Below are 24,683 nucleotides of genomic sequence, written 5' to 3'. Positions count from 1 at the left end.
TCTGTTGGTTTTTAATGTACTTCATTAAAAGTAAAGTTACAATGTATGAATATGTGTGTTCCAGAATGCTGTGATACACTTACTACTCTATGACATTATGGAAACACTGGTTTTAGAAATTCCTTTTTAAAAAACTAATTTAAATTTACAGTTTAATTATAGGCTATAGTTTCATATAATTGAATCCTCAGGGAATTCCCACCTTCTTTAAAATGAAATAGTGTTAACACACAATTAATCACTTAATAAAAGTAAGGATTTTCTTGGCTTTGTCAGCATTATTTGCAATGAGGAGGGGTTGCACTGACTTTTTCAGAACCCTCAGAGGGCAAAGGAAATAAAAGTGGATAGGATAAAATTATTTATGTAGTTTGGTAAATGGAATTTCATCACATACAACTGTAAAAAATACTGCTCTAGGAAAACAGATTTTTGAGATCAACCTGTCGTAATTTGTAAAAGTTTTTAACTTGTCTCACTTTCATAAATACAGCATGTTTATATATGTTTTTAAGTGCCCCTATGATATGGTTAAACATTTCACAATCAGAGAAAAATTCTAAAATAAAATAAAATTAAGGCATAAAATCTACTTCACAATAAAAAAGGCATTTAATAGACCTGCTTCCTAAATGTTCTGCTCATATGTATCAGAGATACAGTGTATCAATCAAAGTTACGGGGCTAAATGCAACAATCAATCCAAGCACGCTCAGTTCTTTATAGCAAAGTTACAGAGATTTGAGATAGGTGGAGGTTACAATTGTGAGTCCTGACCTCACTAAAGGCAATAATCTCAGTGCCATTGATTTTTGTAAAGCCAAGAGTCTGTTTTGAGGATGTCTGCAGAGGAAATCTGAAAATTCAGGTACACATAAAAACCTGTTGTGAATACCACATATTTTTGCACTTTGAAGGACTTTCAGCACATCAGCAACAAGAACATAGGGTAATTTCACAGTAATTCATTATGGTTTTGCAAGATCCATCAACTGCCAAGAGCTGTTGTTCTGGGAAAAACAGGGGACAAGGTCCTCATTTTCATTCCATTATAGCCTTTCTGCACTGCTCAGTCAGTTCAAATGGGGTGTAATGCCAGGGAACTTGCTAACTGAGGATTGTCTTTGCTGCAGGGAACTCCTGTGTGTATCATTTGCAGATTTGCTCCTCAGAATTTCACGTTTCCCAGTGTATAATTTTGTCATTCCTTCTTTAATTCTCTTCCTTTTGGAGTCTTATTTCTAAAGATGAATCTCTCAAAACATCATGAAGTCTTAACCATGATGTCCTTCTACATTCAGTGAGTTTACTCAAAGAAAGTACTTTACTTCGATGGCATATTTCAAAGCACACATACAATACAATAATACAATATTTACAGATTTGAGCACATTATTTTTTTCATGGGTATGATTAAAATGTGCAGGCATTTAAATAATAAAAAGTAAAACATAAGCATACAATTCCAAGAAAACAAGCTCTTTTTATGCTATATAACAAAGAAGCTATTTTTCTCCTATTTGGATATTGTTTGCTTATCCCAGCCTTTGAACAAATAGAAACAAAATCTGATACCTTCAAATAGACCCTCATCCAAAGCTTGTAAAAATTAATATCTGTCTTTAGGTTTGATTAATTGAATATTCAATGGGGACACTTAAGCTATCTTACATGCTCTGGAGATAACAAGATATATTTGAACTATTTGTCTTGACTCCCTGTTTAGACGTTTAATAGAAATTGGTACTTTTAGGATGGGATTCACTTGACTAATTGAGAAGGCCACTTTTGAATGCCTGCTCATTCAAATGTCATCTTAATGAATCATACGAACCTACTTCATTCCATTGTCTATCCAGCAAATGTAAACAGTTGTGGAGAATCGCAGAGTCCACAACTGACCAGGTTGAATCCTACCCACTATGCCTGGAGTAACAGTTCGAGTTGGGCGTGAATTTGCAAATAACATTATTTTTTAAGAAAGACGTCTTCAGGTACTAGAAAAAAAAAAAAAAAAAAAAAGAAAAAAATCTTAATCACAGCACAGACCAGATTTTCATGCAACTCCACCCTGATAGCTCAGGGCAAGTTTCAGTGTGTGGCACACCCTTCGTCAGTGTAGTGCAAAAAGTTTTGACACGTTCTGTCACCAGAATCAGCATCAGAAGTGTTAGTACTGAGCACTTTTGGGAGAGCTTTATATCCTATGCTTCTGTCAGTACTTTCCAGCAAACACAAATGTTTCAGGCTTACATCCAAGCAGGGAATGTGCCCTCCTATTACCATGGAATGATCTTCCACCCACCTATTTTTAGTATTCACTATAATTCTTGTCCACTCACTATGAGTGATAAAACAGACTTTCACTTCCTTCCTAGTTCCATGAGCTGCTGAATCACAGTTTCTGTTAGGACCTCATCCAAAGCCTATTGAGCTTAATTAAAAGATTTATCCACCCCCAAAATAAGCTTTGTTGGAGGCCTTGAGTTCAGTGATGCGTAAGGCAACTGGCTAAGCTTTTGAAAAGATAGTATATTGTGCTGGAAGAGACTATAGTGATCTTCCAGTTCAAGTTTCCACATAGCATAGCTCTTCATATTTCCCTGAATTTGCTTCATTTCATGGAAATATGCTTTGTTTGCACTGCAATCTGGTTGAATGCCTGCTGAATGCCTCTGAATATCTGACCAGGCATGGCAGACCTTCAAGCTAAAAGACTAATGCTAAAAGCAGGACAGGGCATTGACCACTCAAGTCCTCAGTGTTGTAATTTTTGCTATTATTTTCCCCAGTGTTTTCAGTACAATAGTGCTTAGGTTTTTTTCATTTACCAAACAGTACTGTTGTCTGTGTGTGATATTTGAGAAAAGCAGACCTTGCTGTGTGGGTGTTTATTTCTAATCAATCTTCACACAATTAGTAGAGCTCACTAGGTGCTGCCATCCCTCTTATTTTCCAAAGCAGAAGTTACTTTCTGGACTCATTAAGGAACCATTCCAGTTTTCTGTCTTTACTTAAACACATTTTCATTTAGAGTATACCTAGGCTGCAACTCAGAGATGTGATTTCAGCTGATACTGGTACATATATTTAGGCTAGACTTGAACTAAGTTGAATAGGAACAAACAACAGTACAGTTATTAGCTGCCTGAGACCATAGCCAGTGCTGTAGATGACTTTTTCAGCCTTTACAGGCTCTGTTTCAAGAGACCATGAAGGATTAGCAAATTAGGCTCCTGAGGAGAAGTGAGAGTGGTAAAAGTGCAATTTTCATGATGGTGATATCACAGATGGGTGTAAAACATGTCTGGCAGTGCTTGCTGGGGTCCAAAATATGAAAAATTGAACAGAAAGGGATTTTTTTAGCTAGTTTCCCTGGTTGGCATGCTGAAAACAACAACATCCTGTTTTACCTCCAAAATTTACTCCAGAGTATCCACTTTACTTACTGGGAGCAGTTGAAGATCATTAAATCCTTTCATACTAGGTTATACCCTTTCAAAATTATTCCTGTTATGAAAATGTTAGGTCCAAAACAAATTTCCCTCACATGGTGATCTCAACAAATTGCTGTGCAGCTCCCTGCCTCCAGTTCTGTGCACAAATTAGTCTCTCAGATGTTTGTCAGAGCTGGGCATTTAATGCCTACTTAGGCCTGAGACACTGCCAAGTGGTTGATTCTGTGGCCTTGAAAATGACGCATAGCCCGGCTAAGGTTTGTTGTTTAGTAAAACACAGATCTCCTAGCAGTTTAATAAGGCTAATGTAATCCGTTTAATTTGCCTGCTCTGCAGGGACAGGTATTTTTTTAGTTGAGGATGTTTTGTGTCTTCTAACAGAAGCCAGTGGGTATGCACAAACTTTTCATATGTAGGCACCCTTACATTGAAATTTGACCAGTTTAGCACAAAATGAAGTGCTGCTTGTTTTTGTTTGAGTCACCAGTCTGAACTAGATCAAAATAAACTGTGACATATAACTGCGTAACAATGTAGACAACCATAAATGTTTGTGTGATAAATTACGCTTACCTGAAACACAAGTCCAACAGAACAAATAGTTTAACACTTGCTGAGTGCAAATAGGACACCAGCTTAGCCCTATTCCCTATAAGTCTGTAAGTCTGCTTATGTGTCCCTCAGGGGTCAGTAATGGGACCAGTGCTGTTTAACAGCTTTGTTGGAGACATGGACAGTGAGATTGAGTGTATCCTCAGCAAGTTTGCTGATGATACCAAGCTGTGTGGTGTTGTTGACACCCAAGAGGGAAGGGATGCCATCCAGAGGGACCTTGACAGGCTGGAGAGGTGGGCCTGTGCCAACCTCATGAAGTTCAACAAGGCCAAGTGCAGGGTCCTGCACCTGGGTCAGCACAACCCCAGGCACAAATACAGGCTGGGGGGAGAATGGCTGGAGAGCAGTCCTGAGGAGAAGGACTTCGGGGTGGTAGTAGATGAAAAACTCGACATGAGCCGCCAGTGTGTGCTGGAGCCCAGAGAGCAACTGCATCCTGGGCTGCATCAAAAGAAGTGTGGCCAGCAGGGCCAGGGAGGTGATTCTGCCCCTCTGCTCTGGTCAGACCCCACCTGGGATACTGTGTACAGTTCTGGGGTCCTCAGCACAAGAAGGATATAGACCTGTCAGAGAAGGTCCAGAGAAGGGCCATCAAGATGATCAAAGGCCTGGAGCACTTCTGCTATGAAGACAGGCTGAGAGAGCTGGGGCTGATCAGCCTAGAGAAGAGAAGGCTCTGGGGAGACCTTATAGTGGCCTTCCAGTACTTGAGAGGGGCCTACAGGAAAGCTGGGGAGGGGCTTTTCATCAGAGAAGATAGTGATAGGACAAGGGGTAATGGTTTTATGCTGAGAGGGGGGAGGTTTAGGTTAGATATTAGGAAGAAATTCTGCACTATAAGGGTCATGAGGAACTGGAATAAGTTGCCTAGGGAGTTTGTTGATGCCCCATCCATGGAGGCTTTTAAGGCCAGGTTGGACGAGGTTTTGTGCAGCCTGGTCTAGTGGTAGGGTTCCCTGCTCATGGCAGGGGGGTTGGAACTTGATCTTTAAGATCCCTTCCAACCTTAATGATTCTGTGACTCTGTGATTATTTTCCAATTACTCCTGACCCATTTTTATCCTCTGTGTGCAGAGGAATGTGCAGAGCAGCCTTGAAATACACAGTGTAGTTAAAGCATACACTGGGTACGGGGCTGAAGTTGGTGTAACATTTCCTTGCTTTACCTCTTACCTGCCTATGCTCCACAGTTTCCTATTTACATACTGTGCTGAGAGACCTTGTCGATGCTGTGTTGTAAACAGGACCATTGGAATGACCTATGCTAGAAGTAAACCTGTCTCCAGAAAGAGCTGTATGGCACAGGCTGTAGAGTGGAGTTAGGAGGGCTGCAGAGCTGGGAGGTACTGAGTAGAACATGGGAGAGGGAGATCCTGTGGGTGGCTTTTTCATGGGACCCCTCACACAGGATCACTCACTACTCCCTGTGCTCTTTGGGAGTATGCTTATGCTACAATGAAAATCAGCAGCTGCAGAGAACTTTTGAAAATCAAGACATTGTAGACGCTTGTAAGACAGCTTAAAACTATGTTTGAAGTGGGCTAGTACGTATTCATGTTCTCTGCTAATTGGGAACTTACTGAATCTTTATGTACCACATTTTATTACTAAGTGGCACATTCAACCATGAAATCCCTCTACATGTACCTACAGCATAGTATATTCTGTTTGGAAATGAAATTATGAAAGGGGCTTTAAGTGTCTTCTGACAAGGCAGAGGGAATCAGAGGAATGGTACAACTCCAGCAGAGGAAACTCCATGTTGGATTAGGAAGGTAATGAAGGGAGGATGTTCAGAGGACTCAGGCCTTCAGAGATCTCCAAATAGTAGGATGATCCTCCATTAATTTAACATGTCTTTCTATACCTTTAAGAAATGGAGCATGCATATTGTTATGGAATGGCATCTAAAACTTAAATTTCTCTTCCTCCATTTCTTATCAGTGACAAAGTTATTCAGGAGAGATGAAATCCTAATATTAACAATCCATTTCTTCTCTTACTTTATGCTGTAGGAGTATTTTTTTGGTATTTTTGTAGAAGAAGAGATTAAATAAATATACAAAAGTACATTAAAATAGGAAGAAAAAAAAAAAGAAATAAGAGAGTCCACAATACTGTTGCACAACTGGGCAAAATCTGTGACATTTGCAAGCACTTTCATTAATGGACTTTTGAGCTAACTCCATACTAATGAATTAAGCAGTGCCAGCAAATGTTCTTGGGACTGGAAGTTGATTGTCTCTACCCTCAAGTTGACCTTGGCATGTTTTGCCCTGGCCAAAAAAGTGCTCTCTTGAACAATTTGTGCTGAGGTTTTGGGGCTAGCATTGACCGAGTGCTTGCTGGCCACCAAGTTTGGACACGGCCACCTTGTTTTGGAGAATGAGAGAGACAGTTAGTAGTGACAGGTATGATGGAGTGCCAGAGATTGGAGAAATGTGTACTATGAGTAGCTTTACCATCTCTGGCTGGGGTCCTTGGGATGCAGCAATACTTGTAAGCATTTTTTCCCACCATCTCCAAGAAAAGGAGTGGCACTGACTGATCATCTTCCCTACCTGTTTCTTACAGCAATGAGTTAAGAACTTACAAATAACAGCAACAGCAAACATCTCTCAGACTTTGCTTCATCATGCACTGTTTGCAGGTGAGGAAGTGCTAAAACTGACCTTCCAGGCATCATCTTTGCTCGATGTAGTCTCACAGTCTTCTCCAGTCTACAGAGGGGGCACCGTCTCTCCTGTCGCTACAAAGCCTGGTGCTCCAAAAAGAATGAGCACAGGTAAGAAAATTTACAAAAGCAAATTTAAAAGATCTGAAAAGACTGCATGATTGCCTGGGATACTGTTAAAGCACGGTGTTTATGAACATTTACTGTTCATACTTGGTTTTCCCAGGAACAAAAGATGATGCTTCTATTCAGGGCTATAACTGACTGGATTTAGTCTGCGTAGCACCACGCAGAGGATGGCAGCCTGGGGCTTCTGAAGAGGGAGGCTTCAAGGACTGGGTGGAATTTCTAAATAAATTAGACTTGGGCAGTGATGAAGGAATTCAGAAGAATCAATACGTTGTTGGATGTGTCTTTTCTACAGAGTTACACCGAACATGCTAAAGGAGCAGAACCTCACCCAAGCTGCTTCAGTGCACTTTTGGACTCTGAAAATGGGTTAAGATGCATATGAGGACATGACCTTATTTTGCAGATACTGGGCACACAGGACAGTCCAGCCAGAGCTACATTACCAGTCTTTTCACGTTTAAGTAGCTACGACGCTCCCTGCGTTTCTGCCAGCATCGTTGCCCCGGTTCAGATCCGCAACAGTTCCCGACTTGCCTCAGAGCCCCACGCCGCCGCGCCTCGGCGGGCTCTCCAAGCCTCTCCAAGTCCCTGCAGAGCAAAGCCTTATCGAGGGACGGGCAGTTCCCGACAGCCGAGTGCCCCTCTGCGCCCTGCTACAGGCAGAAAACTTCACTCTCGGAGTTTATTTTGTAGGATGTCGTCTTCGTCTGGCAATCCCCCGCCGCTCCCCAGCTGCATCCGCCCCAAGGCGCGGGGTGCGAGGGCTGCACCCGTGGCTGCAGATGCGTGGATGTGTCCGTCTCGCCGCCTGCCCGCCCGCCCCGCTCCCCTCGGGCCGGCCTCGGGAACGCCCCTGCGGGTGCCGCCGCCGGAGCGGGGCTGGCGCGGGGGCAGCGGCGGCGTCTCCCTTCCCTCCCCCGCCCGCCGAGACGCCTCCCGCCCGGCCCTGCGCACAGCGGCGGACCCGCAGGGCTGCGGGCAGCGCGCACCGAGCGCCATGGCGCGGACCCACAGCGCCGTCCGGCTTCTTCTCCTCCTCCTCCTCCTCCTCCTCCTCCTCTGCAGCTCCGCGGCCGCCGGGTACGTGGGGCCGGGTGGGCCGGGGGCGGGCGGGGGCGCGGGGCGTCGCGCCTCCCCTCCCCGCCCGGCGCGGAGGCTGCGCAGGGTGTCGGGGCGCTGGCCCGGGGGCTCCCCCGGCAGCTTGTCCCAAAAGCGGTCAGAGCAGCGGTGCCTCCTCCCCGTGCTGCAGAGCCCGGGTGCCGCTCGGCAGCGCCTGGCGAGCGAGCATCACCTCCAGCCTGGGCAGCAGAGTGCGGCAGCAGAACTGAGCAACACGTATCCTACCGTGTTACGTGGACGCAGTTACTTTTTGGGGGATCGTGTTTCACTCTTGCCCTTTCTCTCCCTGCCCGTTTGGATTTTCTAGACCTACGTTCCTGGTGGCAGCTCCCTGGAACATCAGGCCTGGAGCAAACGTGACTGTCGGGGTGGCTCTGCTGCCGGAGAGCCCAGCGCAGGTCACCGTCAGGGGAGAAGTGATCAGAGATAACAAGACCATCTTGAGCAGGGAAATGGTCTTTGAGAAAGGTAAGAGAATGGAGTTGGCCTGGAAAGCGTTTAGATTTGCCTTCTTCCACAAATATTTTGTTTCTCCCAAAATATCTCAGCTTCTGAACAGTACTAAAAAAGGAACTCTGTTTTACCAAGTAGAGGTCACTTACAGGAAAATAATCTTGTACTCTGCTGGCTCTGTGTGTACGTGGGTGCCTGAGCTGGACAACGAGTGGTTGCATGGACATGCAGCTCATTGTAAACTCTAAAAATAATCGGGTTAGTAGCAAAGAGTGATGGATGTGCAGTGGCTGAGGAGCTAGGAGATGCTCTGGTCAGTGTACTGGGGCCACTGAAGAGTTAGTAGAGGAAGAAGTGCTCACTGGTAGGCTTGGTAAGGTGCAAAGTGGAAGGAAGTGGAATAATGGTAAGGGTGGAACAAATAAGCTGACAAAGCATCTGGAGCTGGCTGCCTCTCACGCCCTAAGGAACAGAGAACCTGATGACAATAGGAAAGTGGAAATGACTGTGTCAGACACAGTTATTTGAAAGCTCTGTGCATTGGGGGAAACAGAAATTGTTAAGGATCAAGACCTGAATTGTGGGACGGGTTGGTGATTGAAGTTAACCTGAGAGCACACTGGTTTAATTTATGCACCAGTAGAGGATGTGGTGGCAGCTAAGTCCTGCTGTAATGCACTTTCTTCCTGTTGGTGTAAGCTAATTTTTCTGCTGATGTCTTATAGTTAAGATATCTTAATTGGGAACATCACACCTTCATTTCAAAGCTTTCATGAAAGCCTACCTCACTTCACAACCTGTAGAAACAGCTGAGGCTTTGAGTGTGATGGAGTGGCCCCATGATGCAGAAAAGCATATCTGATCAACACTTTTCTTGCTACTTCAAATATTCTGCAAAAGTTTTCCAGAACTATGCACTGGCAAGTTTTACTTCACATGGAGTATTATTTATCCACCCTAATTTTCTGTTGTTATCAGGTATGTGTCCTCCAATGGCCAGTGTAAAACTGTAAACTTGAGGCAAATTTCCTATAGTGCTGTGTTTTATGTGGGGGGAGAGAAGACGGACCGTTCCCCACGCTAATTTAAAAAAAAAGGAAAAAAAAGAGTATTAATTCTTTGTTTACATTTATACACCTGATCTCCTAGTGTCCAAATCTAACAGTAGTAGTTGTTGGTGATGTATGCCTAAGGCAATTACTTTAGGAGGATGGATTTGCTAGCACCTAAATCTGCACGCAAATAAAACACTGGCTGTCATGCCTACGATCTTTAATCTTACGTCTCCATAACACACTTCATGCCATATTTAGATTCTGCTTTTTCAGAAGTACAGACCAAGCTTGTTGGACCAGATATAGCAGAGGATTCAGTAGTGTATAAGCCAACATTCTTACTCTGTGGAGAAAAAAACTGTGATATATTTATTATGCTATTAGTAGTGAGCTTGCCTTTTTAAGTTCACAATTCTTCTCCAAACCTTTCCTGGCAGTATTTTGATAGAAACCTAAAACCAAAACAAACCCAAATCAACTGATTTGTTGTTTTTAGAAGAAATACTGTCTTGTCCTTTTCTACCTCTAGCTATACTGGCTTTTATTTCCTGCTTCAGTTCTGCTTAACATCAAGTTCAGGGAGGCTTACATGAGTTTCACCCTCTCTGTTGTCCTTTTCAACATTAAAAAGCAGACAAGCAACTGGTAACTCCAAGCATGTGAAAATATGTGAATGTCTCTATCTGCACAGCACACAATGATGCTTGAGTTGGGAGTTGCTGAAGTCAGAGGGAACAGAGGGTGATTAGGAACAGATATGACATTGTATCAGACTGAGTACAGTAGAGGAAAAAGGAGAAATGCTATAGTGCATTTCTTAAAGTGCATGGATTTATTGTTAATTTTAAATCTTTTTTTCTGTCTTTGAAATATATATTTGAATTTCCCATGCTTTTTAATTGGTAAATGAAACAGCAAGAAAATAAGGTGCTGAGATTCAGTATATCCCCTCTTGCTAAATCTTAAAGTTTAGTATGTTGCCATCCATTTTTTTTGATTCAAGTTATATGCTTTGTTAGTCATTTGTTCTCTGTGAACAGAACTGCTATGGGCCAGGAGCAAGGGAGCTGCCCTAAAACAGAGGCTGTAGTGTTGAAGGGCTGTATCTGAAGGTGCTACAGGAGTGGTTCATTTGTGAATAGAGCTACTGAGAGAGAAAGCAGTTTGTCAGAATAATATTCTAAAGCTTTTAATTTTTCACTGAAGAACAAAACAACTTTATGATAAAGTATGTAGTGATTTTGTTGTAGCTGTGTTAATCTAAGAATGTGACCAAAGGAGGACTGGGGGAGGTTTTATTAGGCCAGCTGTTGCATTTGAAGCAAAAAATCCAAACATATCTCCAGGCACACAAGATCTTCTTCAAATGACATAATTGCTGCATATATTACTGCCCAGAAAATGTTGCTTTATCTGTGACTTGGGCCCATTAGGTTACAGAGGGTGACTAATACAGTGGTATTACTGTTTCTGTGGTGCACAAGTTTGATGACTTTTATTGCCATGTGTCTATGAAAAATAAGTGTTAAGGGAGACAGGGTGTATCTGAAGTTGTTGACTGTGCTGGATATTCATAAAGCTGGAACTGATTGCCTACCTTGGTTAGGCTGCAAATTCAGTGGCACTGTTGCCTAAGCTGGCTCAATTCTGCTCTGTATTTTTCCTTGCATGGTGACAGCAAAAGCAGGGGATTAACTGCTTTGCAAAACTGCTCTGACTGAAAAATAAAGCTTTTATTTTCTTGAATATTTTTTTAGGCAGACAAATTCCCTGGTTCAGTGTGCAAACATTTGTTCTGATGGAACTGGGAGAGGTGCAGGTTTGGGAATTGGATGCTGGGACAGAAGACAGGCTGAGGAGGGCATTTTTATTAGTGCTGAGTACCTAAGTGTAAGAGCTATTACATGTCTATCTGGCAAAGTGCATCTGCAGTTGCTTAAAGTTAACAATATGTTCTGGTTCTCCAGCAGAAGCTTAATATGGTACACGTATGTACTGGTCTACATTTCTGAGCTAGCTCCATAAAAGAGCTTGTTGAATTAGAGGCACAGTTATTTTTTCTTTTTATCCAGTAACTTTAGCTTTATATAAGAAATAGATTGCTTGTGCTGTGATGGTTGATGAAGTGTTCACCGTTTTAATGTTACTGGAAGTGGGATTTTGTTATCTGAGTGATTCTTGGGAAATAGTCAGTTAGAGAAAGGCTTTAGCAGTGGAGGTTGATTTACATTTTTATTGTGCTTTTCATATAACAAAGAGAACATAAATATGTTTATTAACAAAGGGGATAGTTGGGATAGTTGGTATTCTTTGAAGTGAGAAAGTGTACATACACACACATTTCAAGAAATGCTGGTATTTTGAGCTTGGCTCATTATTCCAGAATCCAAAAGTACTGTAGTGAGGGAGATTGTTTAAGACCAATGTATTAGTACAGAAATTAAGTTAATTAGATTAAATGTAGTGAAAACAGACTGACTGAATTATTGCAAGCAAGATGTTGCTGCTACAGGTAAACTTTCTGTGAACACACACAACCAAAAAAGAGGGTCAGTGCGTCACCAGGGGAGAATAGGTTTCCATTGTCTCTTGTGTACTCCAGAGCAACACAAAGCACTAACTAAAGCTGTTTCTGTGCACTGTATCAGGCCTTGACACATTTTCTATAGAGATGCAGTATCAGAGAGATCCTCACCCTGATCGAAAATGACTGCAGAAGATCACAGTGGCTTATGTGCAATTTGAGCTGTTGGGTTTTCTGGATCAACAACAAAAAAAAGTAATGATGGGAATAAGAGACAGGCAAGTTAAATTTTATGCACGAATGGCTTGATTTTCAGTGATTATAGTCAAGGGTGACTCTTGCCATGCATATTTATCCAGGCTTTGATCAATAGAGATGTAGTTTGAATTGGTGAGAAGTGTTGTCTTACAGGGTGTGCTACCCAGACATTGCAGTGTGTGCTAGTGTATGAGCAACTTTAGACCTTAATTGCAAGAGTTTCTGAAAAGTTTTATTCTTCCTTGTTGGTACTAGGATGATTTGGAAGGAGTAAGTAGCTTATAAGTTAGAAAACCAAGTAAGTTGTAAGAAAACTTCTGTGTGTAATAAATTGTCATCATTTACTCGACTGCCTGAACGTTTTTAGTTCTTAACAATAAGATTTAATTACAACTTCTGGTGTTTAAGGTACAACAGCATGTATATAAGGCACAGTGAGTGAGAACTTCTTTGTCAATGGAAGAATCTGGTTTAAAATAGCATGCAGAGTTTGGGTTCCCTTTAAATTACTTGTACGTGTTAATTAAATTTGCACTGCTTTTCTGTACTTCTGAGGGGAGTAAATGTACTTGTAATAAAGGTTGTTGAGCTAGAGCGTGATAAACACTCAGCTAGGATTTATGAGACATGATAGAGTTTGTGAGAACATCTGTCAAGCTCAGACTTGTAGTGATCACCCATGTAGGCAATGGGAAATCTGCTTTTACCGGAGGGCATGTTTTGCATACTTAATAATGTGGTTCTGACCGTGTAAGTATGGGAAACAGTCAAAAACATTAGGAACAGTAAGTTGTAAAGTAACAGCTAAGTGGGAACGAATGACTTAAGTACAACCGTTCCTTTTGTTAACCTTGAGTTGCCTTATTTCAGAATAAAATGACTGACTCATTGGTGACCACAAAATCTGTGCTGAAAAATCTGTGGGGTAAAGGGTTTAGTTTAGGGGCAGTTTAGTGGTACAGCTCCCCTCTGACTAATTCTGCATCATTGCTTAAAACAGCAAGAGAGCAGGAGAGCCATGGTTTTGCATCCGTAATCTCCACCTGGTTGGAGCCAGGACACAAGAAATTTTCTGTTGTGTCATGAAAAATAATTTGTCAAATACTGAGCACATGCAGATAACCTATTAAAACCAGAATGAAGGAAAAATTTTGAGGAAGAGGGTGTTGGGGCTGGATCCAGAGACAAGTAGAAGAGAAGTAGAGTAGTTGATCCAGAGATGGAGTAGTAGAGGACACTCTGTTGCGGACTTTTTTATATTGCTGGAGTACCTATAAGAAAAAAATCACAGGTTTCTGTGCCTATTGTTGAGTCCACCCTGCTAACAGGCCTGCTAAGTAGTTTGCAGAAAAATGGAAGAAATTCCATCCAGTTCTTGAGCTTTATCTTATTGAGTGGATGCTGTTTGAGACTTAAGGGGAGGAGTCCTTGTGTGCCTCAAGGCTTGTGTGTGCATATGCAAGGTCACTCTGGTCACCATGTTCTTCACCAACATCCAGCCAAGGAGAGTGTGACAGATCGAGTGCTATAGTCTGTTTCACATTGTCTAGAGAAGGCTGGAATAATTCATTCATGGCATAAATAATGGGAATGTGGCAACTCTTACAGAGGAGGGAATATTACCTGTGCCAGTGTGGGATTCCCCATTGCTACTGTGAACTGGAGGGGCTTTACAGCTTTTAGGAAAGAGGGAAGAGAGAAAAACAAAGTAGAGGGCTGTGAATTTGGGGAAAAAATGATGCCAATAAATAACAGGAATTGGGAGGGGAGATGCTATCTGAAACAAGAAGGAAGGAAAGCAAAGGGAGAAAGCTGTTAAGTGACTTTACCCCAACACAGCAGAAGGGTAAGAAGTAAAGTAACTAAACACGATTTTCTCACTGGCTGAATAAACAACAGAAAAAAAGGAAATCTGTGTGTATAAAATGAAAATGAGATCAGATTACAGAGGTTGAGCTTAAAGGAGTAGCAAGGGTAAGAAAGGGCAAACCATGAGTAGGAAAGAATGTGAAGGATAATAAAGAAGGGTTTTAAAATATCATGTTGGTAGCAAGAAATCTACCAAAGGATGTGGCTTACTGCTCTGATGAGAAAGGCCCTGGTCAGTGATGCTCAAAGACAGTAAGTGCTTGGTCTTCACCGCAAGGATCAACTAACTGCTATGGAAAAGAGTTAAGAAGGCATCAAAAGGGGAGGAACAGGTTAAAGAATACTTTGTTAAAAAAGGTGTTTAGGCTTATTCTGTAAATTGCCTGTAGAATATTGGGGGAATTGATTGAAATAATTTTAAAACTCCTGGTGAAGTTTTGAGAGTATAAGTGAAGAGAGACATTCTGGAAGGCTGAAAACCTGCAAATAGAATGTGTTCCACCATGGGCTGGCAGAGGTTGTAGGTAGGGAGGCAGTGGGATATCATTATATTTTGACTTTAGTAAGGCTTTTGTTATTCTGGCATGTGATATTCTGACAACCCAGCTGGGGAAGTGGGGACAGCATGGAACTCTTACTAAATATGTTTGTGGCTAGTTGGAAAACAATATTCATGAAGTAGGTTCACTCCAACTGAAAAACAGTTGCCCTGAAACTGTTGTTCAGTATGACTGACTTGGGTGAAAAAGGGAGAGTGTTTTTTAGATTAGTGAAAAAGTGGCAAGGATGCTGGGAGGAAAGATTAGATTTTGAGCTGATTTTGGCAAAATGGGAAATGATTAGAGGAAAAACTAGTGTGTGATTCACTTGGTCAACTGCACACTTCTGCTTTTGTTGAGGAATAAATAAGCACATGTTTACTGGATGGGTAATTAGGTAATGCAGCAGTCCTGCAGAAAAGGGTGAGTGTTAAGGGAATGGGTGATGGTTTAAAGGTACCAAAAGGTGAAAGCTTGTAGGTAATGCTGTGGTGCAAAAAAAGACTGCAAACACTGTGCTCAAATGTATACACAGAAATATTTTCTGTAAGCTATGAGAAAGTATTCTAGTAATCTTCACAGCTCAGATTAGTCTTCCTGGAGAATGCTGTGCCTGATTTGGGGCACTCCTCATGGAGGCTGTGAACCAACTGGAGAAATTCCAGGAAGAGGGAAAGATTTGAGATGTCTCAGAAGGCAAGTTCAAACCAGACAGAAGAATGTGGGCCTTTATGTGAGGTGGAAATAAACTGTGAAACTCCATGTCCCAGGTGTTGTGGATGGAAAATGTGATTGCACAGATTCACGAGGCAGAAGTCCATCAAGGGCTGATGCAGTAGAAAGACACCAGTTTTGACTTCTCAAGCCCCAAGCCTCAGATTGTGTAGGCTGGGAAGAGTACCCAAGGAAGAGTCACTGTGGACTTGTTCTGTTCTTATGCTGTTCAGGTGTCTCCTTGACCATTGCTAGAAATTGGACATTGGGCTAACAGACTTCGCATTTGACCCTGGGAATCTGTTCTACATTCTGGAAAGCATTTGAGGAAAGATTGGAGGAACTGGGATGAAGTGGCAGAAGTGTGCTCTGCACCTGGTTATTACCCTTCAGGTATATAAAAGGTAGCTTTAAAGAGAAAGTGGTATGAGCTTACAGTGGATGGGTGATGTCCTTAGTGGTATCTAATTAGAAAGAGATCCAAGCTGAAGTGCTGAGAGTTACAGAAGTACCTGCAGAGGCAGAAAGCTGTTGGGAAATCCATGGGTCTCCAGTCATACACGGGTGACTTCTCATGAGACTCCCATGACTATCTGCACTGGCAGCATTGCTGGTTCCTGTGTGCTGCTATCCCTGACTACTTGTTTGTGAAGGCAGAGCCGAGATCCTATTTGCAGATGTTGAATAGCACGTGGCAAGAGATGGTGCTGGTTAACCTAGATTCACTGTAGTCCAAATAAGTATGTGTGTAGAAAACATGGCCAGAATTTCCCTCACTGCTCCAGCTTCCTGGAAGTGCAGCTGTGAGGTCCAGATGCTTATTTTGTATAGGTAGGGATTTATATTGGCTTTATTTATTGATGAGAGAAGTCTCTGGTAATATTTTTGTATATCTAAATAATTTTGTGGTCTCAGAAAAGTTAAGTGGCTTTGTCATCACAGACTCTGAATGCATTCCAGAAAAAGGAAGAAAACCAATATGCAAACAAACCTTATATTCATACACTCCCTCTAAGAGGAAACATAAATAGTTCATTAATGTTTTATTTGCAGTTGAGAGATGACAAGTATGGAATTTTGCTCCAGTTACAGCAATTGATGTGATGAGGGTGGTAATAATACCACCAAATCTCTGTCCTAGACAGGCTTAGCCACATCTTGATTTCCCTATATTCTAAGTAGGAATAAAAACTGCAGCTGCTTTAAATTGCAGTAATAGTGGCTTTGTCATCAGAATGGATAATAATGATGGCCAGTAGTGCCTTGAAAGCAGGATGTGCAGATGTGTGTGAGTTTGTGTTTGTTTATAGTCACCAAGGGAAAACCAAGTGAATGAAATTGGTTTCCCATTTAGTTGTGTAAAAGGCTTAAGTCTGTGATTAATTCTGAACTGTTTGCATAGTTTCATAGGCTGGATCTGATGTCAAGAAAGTTTTCTCTGCAGTATTCAAAACTTGTCTTGCTACAGCTGTATATTTAAATTCATGGAAATACGGTTGTTTGAGTATGGTAGACAGTGATAATTTCATGTGTGTGACAAAAAGTCCATGGATTGCTCTTAGAGGCTGATCTTGGGAAAAAGTTAAAAAGAGCCTGTACTTGTGTTTAAGCATCTGTGGTGGTAGCTGCTGGATTGCATTCAGAAAGTCCCTGATTATAGAGATGATTTAGTTTTAGAAATATGGAGCTCTTTTGTTTTCCTACCCAACAAGATGTGTCTCAGATAGACCACAGAGTGTTTTAAGTATTCTGTTCTTGCAACTGACCGCTCAGCTGAAAGTGGTAATACTAGCATAATCCCTAGTGTTTGTATTTTTACCTTAGAAGACTCAGTGGAGAATTGAATCTCTTAATTATGACTGAAGTCTAAAAAGAAATTGGAAGGGCCAGTCTGCAGGAAACTAGGTGCTTGCTTGTGGAAGGGATTGTGGATACGTCAGGGCAAGGGAAGGGTCACCCAGTATTGGCAGTGTCTGTCTGTCTCTCTGAGGGGGTGGGAGGTGGTGGTATTCCTCAGGGGTGGATCTAGTAGCGCTGGTGAGAGAAGAAGGGTGAACCAGGAAAAGGGACAAGCAGGAAGGTACCACCACTCCTTTGCCGTGTGAAGTAGGAAGGCACAGGGAATGCCATGGTGAGGGGCAGGGGAAAAGGACAGCAGCCCTTCTCTTCATGCCTTCCAGTAAATCTGTATCTATTTTGTGGTTTCTATGGTTGGGCTTCCACCACTCTTCTGATTATGGAGTAAAGCAGTTTGGAGAAAAACTTCTGGATTTGGCTTAATAAAGTTTTTTGTCATGAATTGTCCTGATTGTCAGGAAAATACATATCACTCTGCATTGCAGACTGAAGCTAGAACTTGCTGGCAACCGCAGAGTTTGGTAAGAGTTATTCCTCCTGTGCCTTTACACCTTCCTCCATGGGGTGTCCTGCCTCTCTCTCACTTTATAATTTCTGAGTGAATTTAGCCTGCAAAATTGCAAAAAGTACTGAAAAGGATAAGGGGGGATAGAAACAGGGAGCATGGTAATGAGTGAACTCAACAGATTTGTAGGCCTTTTATGAAGAAAAAACATTTTTCACTTCTGGACTGTTTAGGCCTTGGTATTTTTGCTTTTTTTTTTAAACATAAAAATAGTATATATTTTGGATAGGAAGAAAAATCTGGAAGGACATCGAAGAACATAATTTTTTATGTCTCTGATGTGAGTTTTTTCAATAGGCTCTGCAGTAGAAAAAATTCCATTTACCGCTGCAAAGAAAATGCTTTTCTGTAAACATTTCCTAAGCACGGATATGTGAACTTAGCTGCCAGAAGAAAGACATGGCATCATTTCAGTAAATCAATCTGAAGTGATCCCAGTTATATTTTTCCATTCTCACACAAGGCTAAGAAGGAATGAGGATGTAGGTAGAAAAAGTTAAGTGAGAAAGTCTGTTTGTGGCAATACCTGCCACATGAGCTAGAATGCAGAGCTGAGACCTGAGTTTGTGGAAATTAAGAGACTGGAGTGGTGCTCCAGTCTGTATTCTCCCAGCTGATTTATATTGGCACAAGCTCTAGCTCACTGTGCCAAGCCATATAGGCAGTTTTCAGGAACCTCTGTCCTTTTAGAGCCACAAAGATGATTAAGGGAGTGGAACATTTCCCTTATGAGGAAAGGCTGAGCGAGCTGGGTCTCTTTAGTTTGGAGGAGACTGAGGGATGACCTCATCAATGTTTACAAATATGTTAAGGGCGAGTGTCAGGAGGATGGAGCCAGGCTTTTTTCAGTGATGTCTAGTGATAGGACAAGGGGCAAGGGGTGCAAACTGGAACATAGGAAGTTCCATGTAAATATCAGAAAAAACTTCTTTACTGTGAGAGTGACAGAGCACTGGAACAGGCTGCCCAGAGAGGTTGTGGAGTCTCCTTCTCTGGAGACTTTCAAGACCCGCCTGGACATGTTCCTGTGTGATGTGCTCTGGGTGATCCTGCTCTGGCAGGGGGGTTGGACTAGATGATCTTTTGAGGTCCCTTCCAACCCCTAGATTCTGTGATTCTTTTTGGGGAGTGGAAGCTGAAACTTTTACGTATAGGCCTAGTGCTGGTGGTGTCAGCTCAGGAAGGGGTAGCGTAAGTTTCTGGGTTTGGGTCAGGCCCATGGAATGGGAAGAATGGAAGATGCCATTGTTTGTGCAACTTTCCGTAAGTCAAAAAAACCATGCATTTGTTTGGCTGTGTCATTTTTTTTCCTATTTGCTTTGCTAATAGCAAGACTATCAGATCTTCAGAAAATGTCATGGTGGCAAGATACATTAAAAAGATGAAAATTTTCTGCTGCCATCTATACTGGTGACATGTCACCACAGTGCCTTTGGTTCCTCTTCTGCTGGACTCTGCTAAATGCCAAGAACTAGGAGGGAAAGGAGGTGGTACAATGTAACAGTGTTTCCATGCAGTATTTTTTGAATGAACACATTATGAACTTCAGGAATTCTGTGAGAGAAATGGTTTTGTGACTGGCAAGGAAAGATACTTTTTCTGGAAGGATCATGTGACTTCTGTGGGGATTCTTTTGATTGTTTTTTAACTTTCCTCAGGATGAGTCTGGAACGGTCTACTACATTTTCCCCCCCCCTGCATCTAGAGCATGGCTTCTAATCCCTTATGATAGCAGGGACCTGGGCTCTTGCCTGGCTGGTGCCCTTTGTAGTTGTGCTGGTTAATCTGCTGCTGTTGAGAGCAGATGTGATGAGTCTGGAGGAAGCGTTTTGTGCTCTGTGATACTTGGTGCAAGTGGTGTTGCTGTTCTGGGCTCCTTTCTAAACCTGCGTCTACTGCCTTGAGTCTGTTACCTATAATTGTTGGGACCCGTAATTAAAAATGAATGGGATCCCTTGCAGAGATGTGTCCAAGGAAGGTGACAAGCGTTGCCATTTCTGGAGACTCAACTGATGTAGAAGTGTTACACACTGGATGTGGGTAAAAATGTCCAGCTGCACGATAGCAGATCATCCACCTGAGCAGTGCCATGCTCCAGCTGTTGGACCATTGTTAGCTCCTTATAAGCCTGACATTGCTGTACAATTAAATATTACTTTAATTCATCAAGTAGATGGAAAAATGTGGTGAATTTCAGCAATTCAGCATTAGCATGAAGAGAATAATTTGCTTGAGCACATCCAAAGCCATCTCTGGGCGTAGCTGAGCAGAGCTCCAGAGGATGATGGCAGCTTGGCAATCTATGAGAACATGGGAAAATCTTGCATGACAGGGAAGTTCACTGCAACACCGAAGAGTTTCGGATCTGCCCAGGCTGCTCAGTTTCTAAGAAAATAATTACGTAGTGACATGAATTGGAAGACTACCTCATGCCCTGGAGCCTTTTATGATTTTCACTGGCTAGGAATGAGGCGGCTCTCTGGGCTTTATCAAGGCATCTTTTTTGAGAAGCACAAAGCAAAAATGACTGTAATTCAAATCTCCCTCGTCCCCAAATGGTTTCCCCCCTGCATCATGGCTGTATCTGGCTTAGACCTGATATTAGGTCTCCTGGCTTAAGGTTTCTGTCATTTGCATGCTAGTTGTTCACAAAATAGGTGGAGGCAAGCAGGCACTGCCCTGATGAGAAAGCTGGAAAGTACCTGCTGTGTGAGATGAAAGGTTGCTTTGAAAGCTGTGAGGTGCTGTGCAGGGTGGTGCGTAGCGGTCACCTGCGGCGCCCTGCCCCGCGCTGCCTCTGTGCTGGCCTGTTTGCACTGGTGTGGGTAAAGATGGAAACAGAGCTGCTGTGGTGTGCGCTGTGGCAGGAATATCAGATTTGTGCTTCGGGTCTCCCAACGTACTGAAGTAATTTCTCTGGCTGTTGCTACAATCAGCTGTGTTGGAAAGATTAAAGCTAGCGTGGCAGTACTTGTCATGCATATCCCCTCAGATGTGTGTGATAAATGAAACTAAATTCCTGTTCCTTGTTAATAACTGATTATCAGCAGTGACAAAAGTGTGGGGTTCTTTTGGTGACACAGTGTCATGGGCGTACAAAACCAAGCTTTAGCACAGCTACAGAGGGATGAGAACTAGAGAAGGGTTAGGCTTTTAGTATACAGATAAGAGAAATTTCAGGAGGTAGCTTTACACCATCTCTACTGTTGTGAGTTAGCCTATATCCACCCTCCTTTACCAGTGAAATACTGTAATATCTTAAAAAATTGAAATCTTCCTAGTTAACAGTTCATCTCTCCTAAGCTAGGAAGACATAAATTTCCTTTAGCTAAGCTAATGGAATCATAGAATGGTTTGAGTTGGAAGGGACCTTAAAGACCATCTAGATGCAACCCCGCTGCATGGACAGGGACACCTCCCACTAGATCAGGTTGCTCAGAGCCCCATCCAGCCTGGTCTTAAACACTTCCAGAGAGGGGGCTTCCACAACTTCCCTGAGCAACCTGTTCCAGTGTCTCACCACCCTCACAGGGAAGAATTTCCTTCTAATATCTAAATCTCTCCTCCTCAAGTTTTAATCCATTACCCGTTGTTCTCTCACTGCAAGCCCTTGTAACAAGTCCCTCCCTGGCTTTTCTGTAGGCCCCCTTCAGGTACTGGAAGGCTGCTATGAGGTCTCCCTGGAGCCTTCTCTTCTCCAGGCTGAACAGCCCCAGCTCTCTCAGTCTGTCTTCAGAGCAGAGGTGCTCCAGCCCTCTGATCATCTTCATGGCCCTCCTCTGGACTCACTCCGACAGCTCCATGTCCTTCTTGTATTGGGGGCTCCAGAATCAGACATGATACTCCAGGTGGGGCCTCACGAGAGCTGAGCAGAGAGGGAGAATCACCTCCCTTGGCCTGCTGGCCGTGCTTTTGATACAGCCCAGGACATGGCTGGCTTTCTGGGCTGCGAGGTGGCATTGCCGGTCCATGTTGAGCTTCTTGTCCACCATCACCCTTAGGTCCTTCTCCTATGTACTGTTATCAGTGATGTCTCTTTTAGTGCAATTGTTTGGGCATGCAGTTGTTTGGGTAGGTGTTGGGAATAAATATGTCATTGAGTCCAGAGGGATTTATATCGCCTATGATTTGGAACTGCAGGACTGTGTAATTCCTCTCCTGTAGCTGAGGGTTGTCTTGTAGCCTTGTCTCTCAAGCAAGCTTAGCAGAGCATGGGTCTCCTTTACACCATGCAGTGGGGCAGGGTGTCCTCTCCACATTTTGCCTGTGACTGTTGCCTGGAAGACCCCAAAGGCTGGTGGGGTTGCTCAAAGTCAACGACTGCATGGGCTTCTTCTTGAGTGAAGAGGAGAGAGGGATGATAGGAAAAAAAGTGTGGCTTTAATGGTAGCATAAACATGTTGTGGAAAGAACTGTGTTGCTTACGGCCCGATGGCACTCATCACTGTTAAGCTTTTGAATACCAGAATGAAGTACTGGAGTGTGCTACCCACAAACTTAATTTGTAGGATGTGAGTCATTTGGTTTAACCCAGGTTATAATTTGAATAGATGGTAAATGCTGGATGAGATTTTTCCTTTAGTGCTCTGGCAGCAGCCAGGGCAACCTGTGTTGAGTCCATGGAGACTTCCTTCTGTTTGCCACTGTCAAAGGAAATAATTCCTTGATGTCACAGTTTACTGCTGGGCCAGCAATTAAATGAATGACAGGGCCCTCTATTAAGCCCTCTCCCTTCCCAGAAAAGGAAATGAAAGTGAAAAAGTGACTTACAGTTTGGAAACTAAATTACACAGTTTTAATGAAAAGCAATAATGATGAAAAAGAAAATCATGAAATATATATAAATGTATAGAAAACCAAAATCATGCTCGCCCCAACAATGCTCACGTCACCACCGGGGCTGCAGGGCAGCCCCATGGAAGTCTTGGCCTGGACTCCTGGAGCCAGCAGCAGACAGAACCTGGATGCAGGAATGCAGAGATTGAGGAATACATGGATCGGGATCACAGGTAGATGAATGGACAGAATCCTCCCAGGATGCTGGCCATGGATGAAGAGAGCTTGAACCTCGTGGTCCGTCAGATTTATACTGAGTATTATGTGATGAAATACTTCATTTAATCAGTTTTGGTCAGCTGTCTGATCTGCTTCTCCCCACAGGAGGGTTGCAGGTGTGATCCTTTTGCCTCCCTTTTGTTCTGGAGCATAAGAAGTGTAGCAGAACCAAGCAGTGGACTTGGTTCTACATAACATTCTCCAGCGATAACCATAAACATTGGGTGTTATCAGTCCTAGAAGCAGACACGGACTGAAAAACATGCTGTTAATTTCAGAAAGTGTAGTTACTTACAAGAGACTTAACTGAAAAGGAAAATCACTAAAAATAAAATCGATGTGTCCTGGCTCAAACCAGGAAATTTGACTTTAAAATGACCATTTATTGGAGTTTGAAGGTCAAGTGATTGCTTCATCTTGCTTCTATGTCCAAGATCAAGGACTGAAATTGAAGAAATTAAAGATCTTTCCTTTTGCTTACTCCATGAAACAAATGAGTAGAACATAGGTATAAACTCATTGCCTTTTAGGAGATGTGAAAGACCTAACTGAATGGAATCAGTGAAAGAAAATATGAGTCAATACAAGTCAGCAATGTGCCCTGGCAGTCAGGAGGGCAAACCATATCGTGAGGTGCACTAAACACAGCAGAACCAGCTGGTCAAAAGAGGAGATGATGATTTATTTAGCATTGGTGAGGCCTCACCTTGAATGCTGTGTACATTTCTGAGCCCCCCAATTCAAGAAGGGTGTTAAGGTCCTTAAAGGCATCTAGAGGAGGGCAACAAAGCTGGTGACAGGGCTGAGCAGAATGTCCTGTGAGGATCAGCTAAGGACTTTGGGCTCATCTAGTTTGGAGAAAAGGAGGCAGAGGGGTGACCTCACTGCTCTCTACAGCTTCCTGAGCAGGAGAAGTGGAGAGGGAGATGCTGAGCTTTTCTCCTAGATATCCAGTGACAGGACACATGGGAATGGTTTAAAGCTGCATCAGGGGAGGTTCAGACTTGAAATTAGGAAGCATTTCTTTACTGAGAGGGTGGTGAAACACTGGAAGAGGTTTCTTAGAGAGGTGGTCAATGCCCAAATCTGTGAGTGTTTTAAGAGGCATTTGGACAATGCCCTTAATAACATACTTTAACTTTTGGTCAGCCCTAAAGTGTTTCATAGCAGTGAAACCACCAGGTAGGAGGATACAGCTAGAGGAAATGGCCAGGATGAAGGCAGTTTTTGCCATTTTGCCTTTCTCTGATAGTGTGTAGTTTAGATTTTTTCCTTTTTTATTTATTCTAGAAATGTTAGTCTTAATAAAAATGATTACTAAAACTAATTACCTACTAAACTGCAGAGGAAATTAGTACAAAATATCCTGAGTTTCTCTTACATGTGAAGGAGTTATGGAACTATCTTTGCAGAAGCAGGATTCTAAGGTCTTAGGGCAGTGGTACCCAAGAGGGAAGTAATTCTCAAGGACAGCAGTGCTGAACCATGCTCTCCTTGTTCTGGTGGCTTCCTGCTGGGACACCTTTGGCCCCCTCAGACTATTATTTAAGTAGAGCACTGCATTTCAGTTTTTCTGGGCTGTTCTGCTCTGGCTGGTTCTTTTAGCAGGTTTGGTGTGGGAGTGATTGTTACGGAGTTGCTGAATCTGGTAGCCTGATGGTGAGGGGATTGTGTCTCTGGAGTATTGTGACTCCCTACTGCTGGTGTGGCTCTGGGCCTGTGGTGATGTGTGTGTGATTATCTGAGTGCTCCCCTGGGGTGGGGATGAGTGTTATTTGGGTTCCTCCGCTTTCCTT

The 24,683-nt window shown here is 42.8% G+C and overlaps 1 protein-coding gene across 1 annotated transcript in view; it reads left to right on the top strand.

Moving 5' to 3' along the window:
* The first annotated feature begins 7,876 nt into the window (after window positions 1-7,876).
* Window positions 7,877-24,683, top strand: part of CD109 (CD109 molecule) — an 83,212-nt gene continuing 66,405 nt past the window's right edge. Inside the window, exons 1-2 of the mRNA XM_051613719.1 lie at window positions 7,877-7,959; window positions 8,306-8,466. Coding sequence (XP_051469679.1) covers window positions 7,877-7,959; window positions 8,306-8,466 — 244 coding nt within the window. The remainder of the gene's footprint in view (window positions 7,960-8,305; window positions 8,467-24,683) is intronic.

Source organism: Apus apus, chromosome 3 (assembly GCF_020740795.1).
Source record: "Apus apus isolate bApuApu2 chromosome 3, bApuApu2.pri.cur, whole genome shotgun sequence".
In the NCBI taxonomy this organism is placed as follows: Eukaryota; Metazoa; Chordata; class Aves; order Apodiformes; family Apodidae; genus Apus; species Apus apus.
This window is presented reverse-complemented; position numbering and strand designations above follow the sequence as displayed.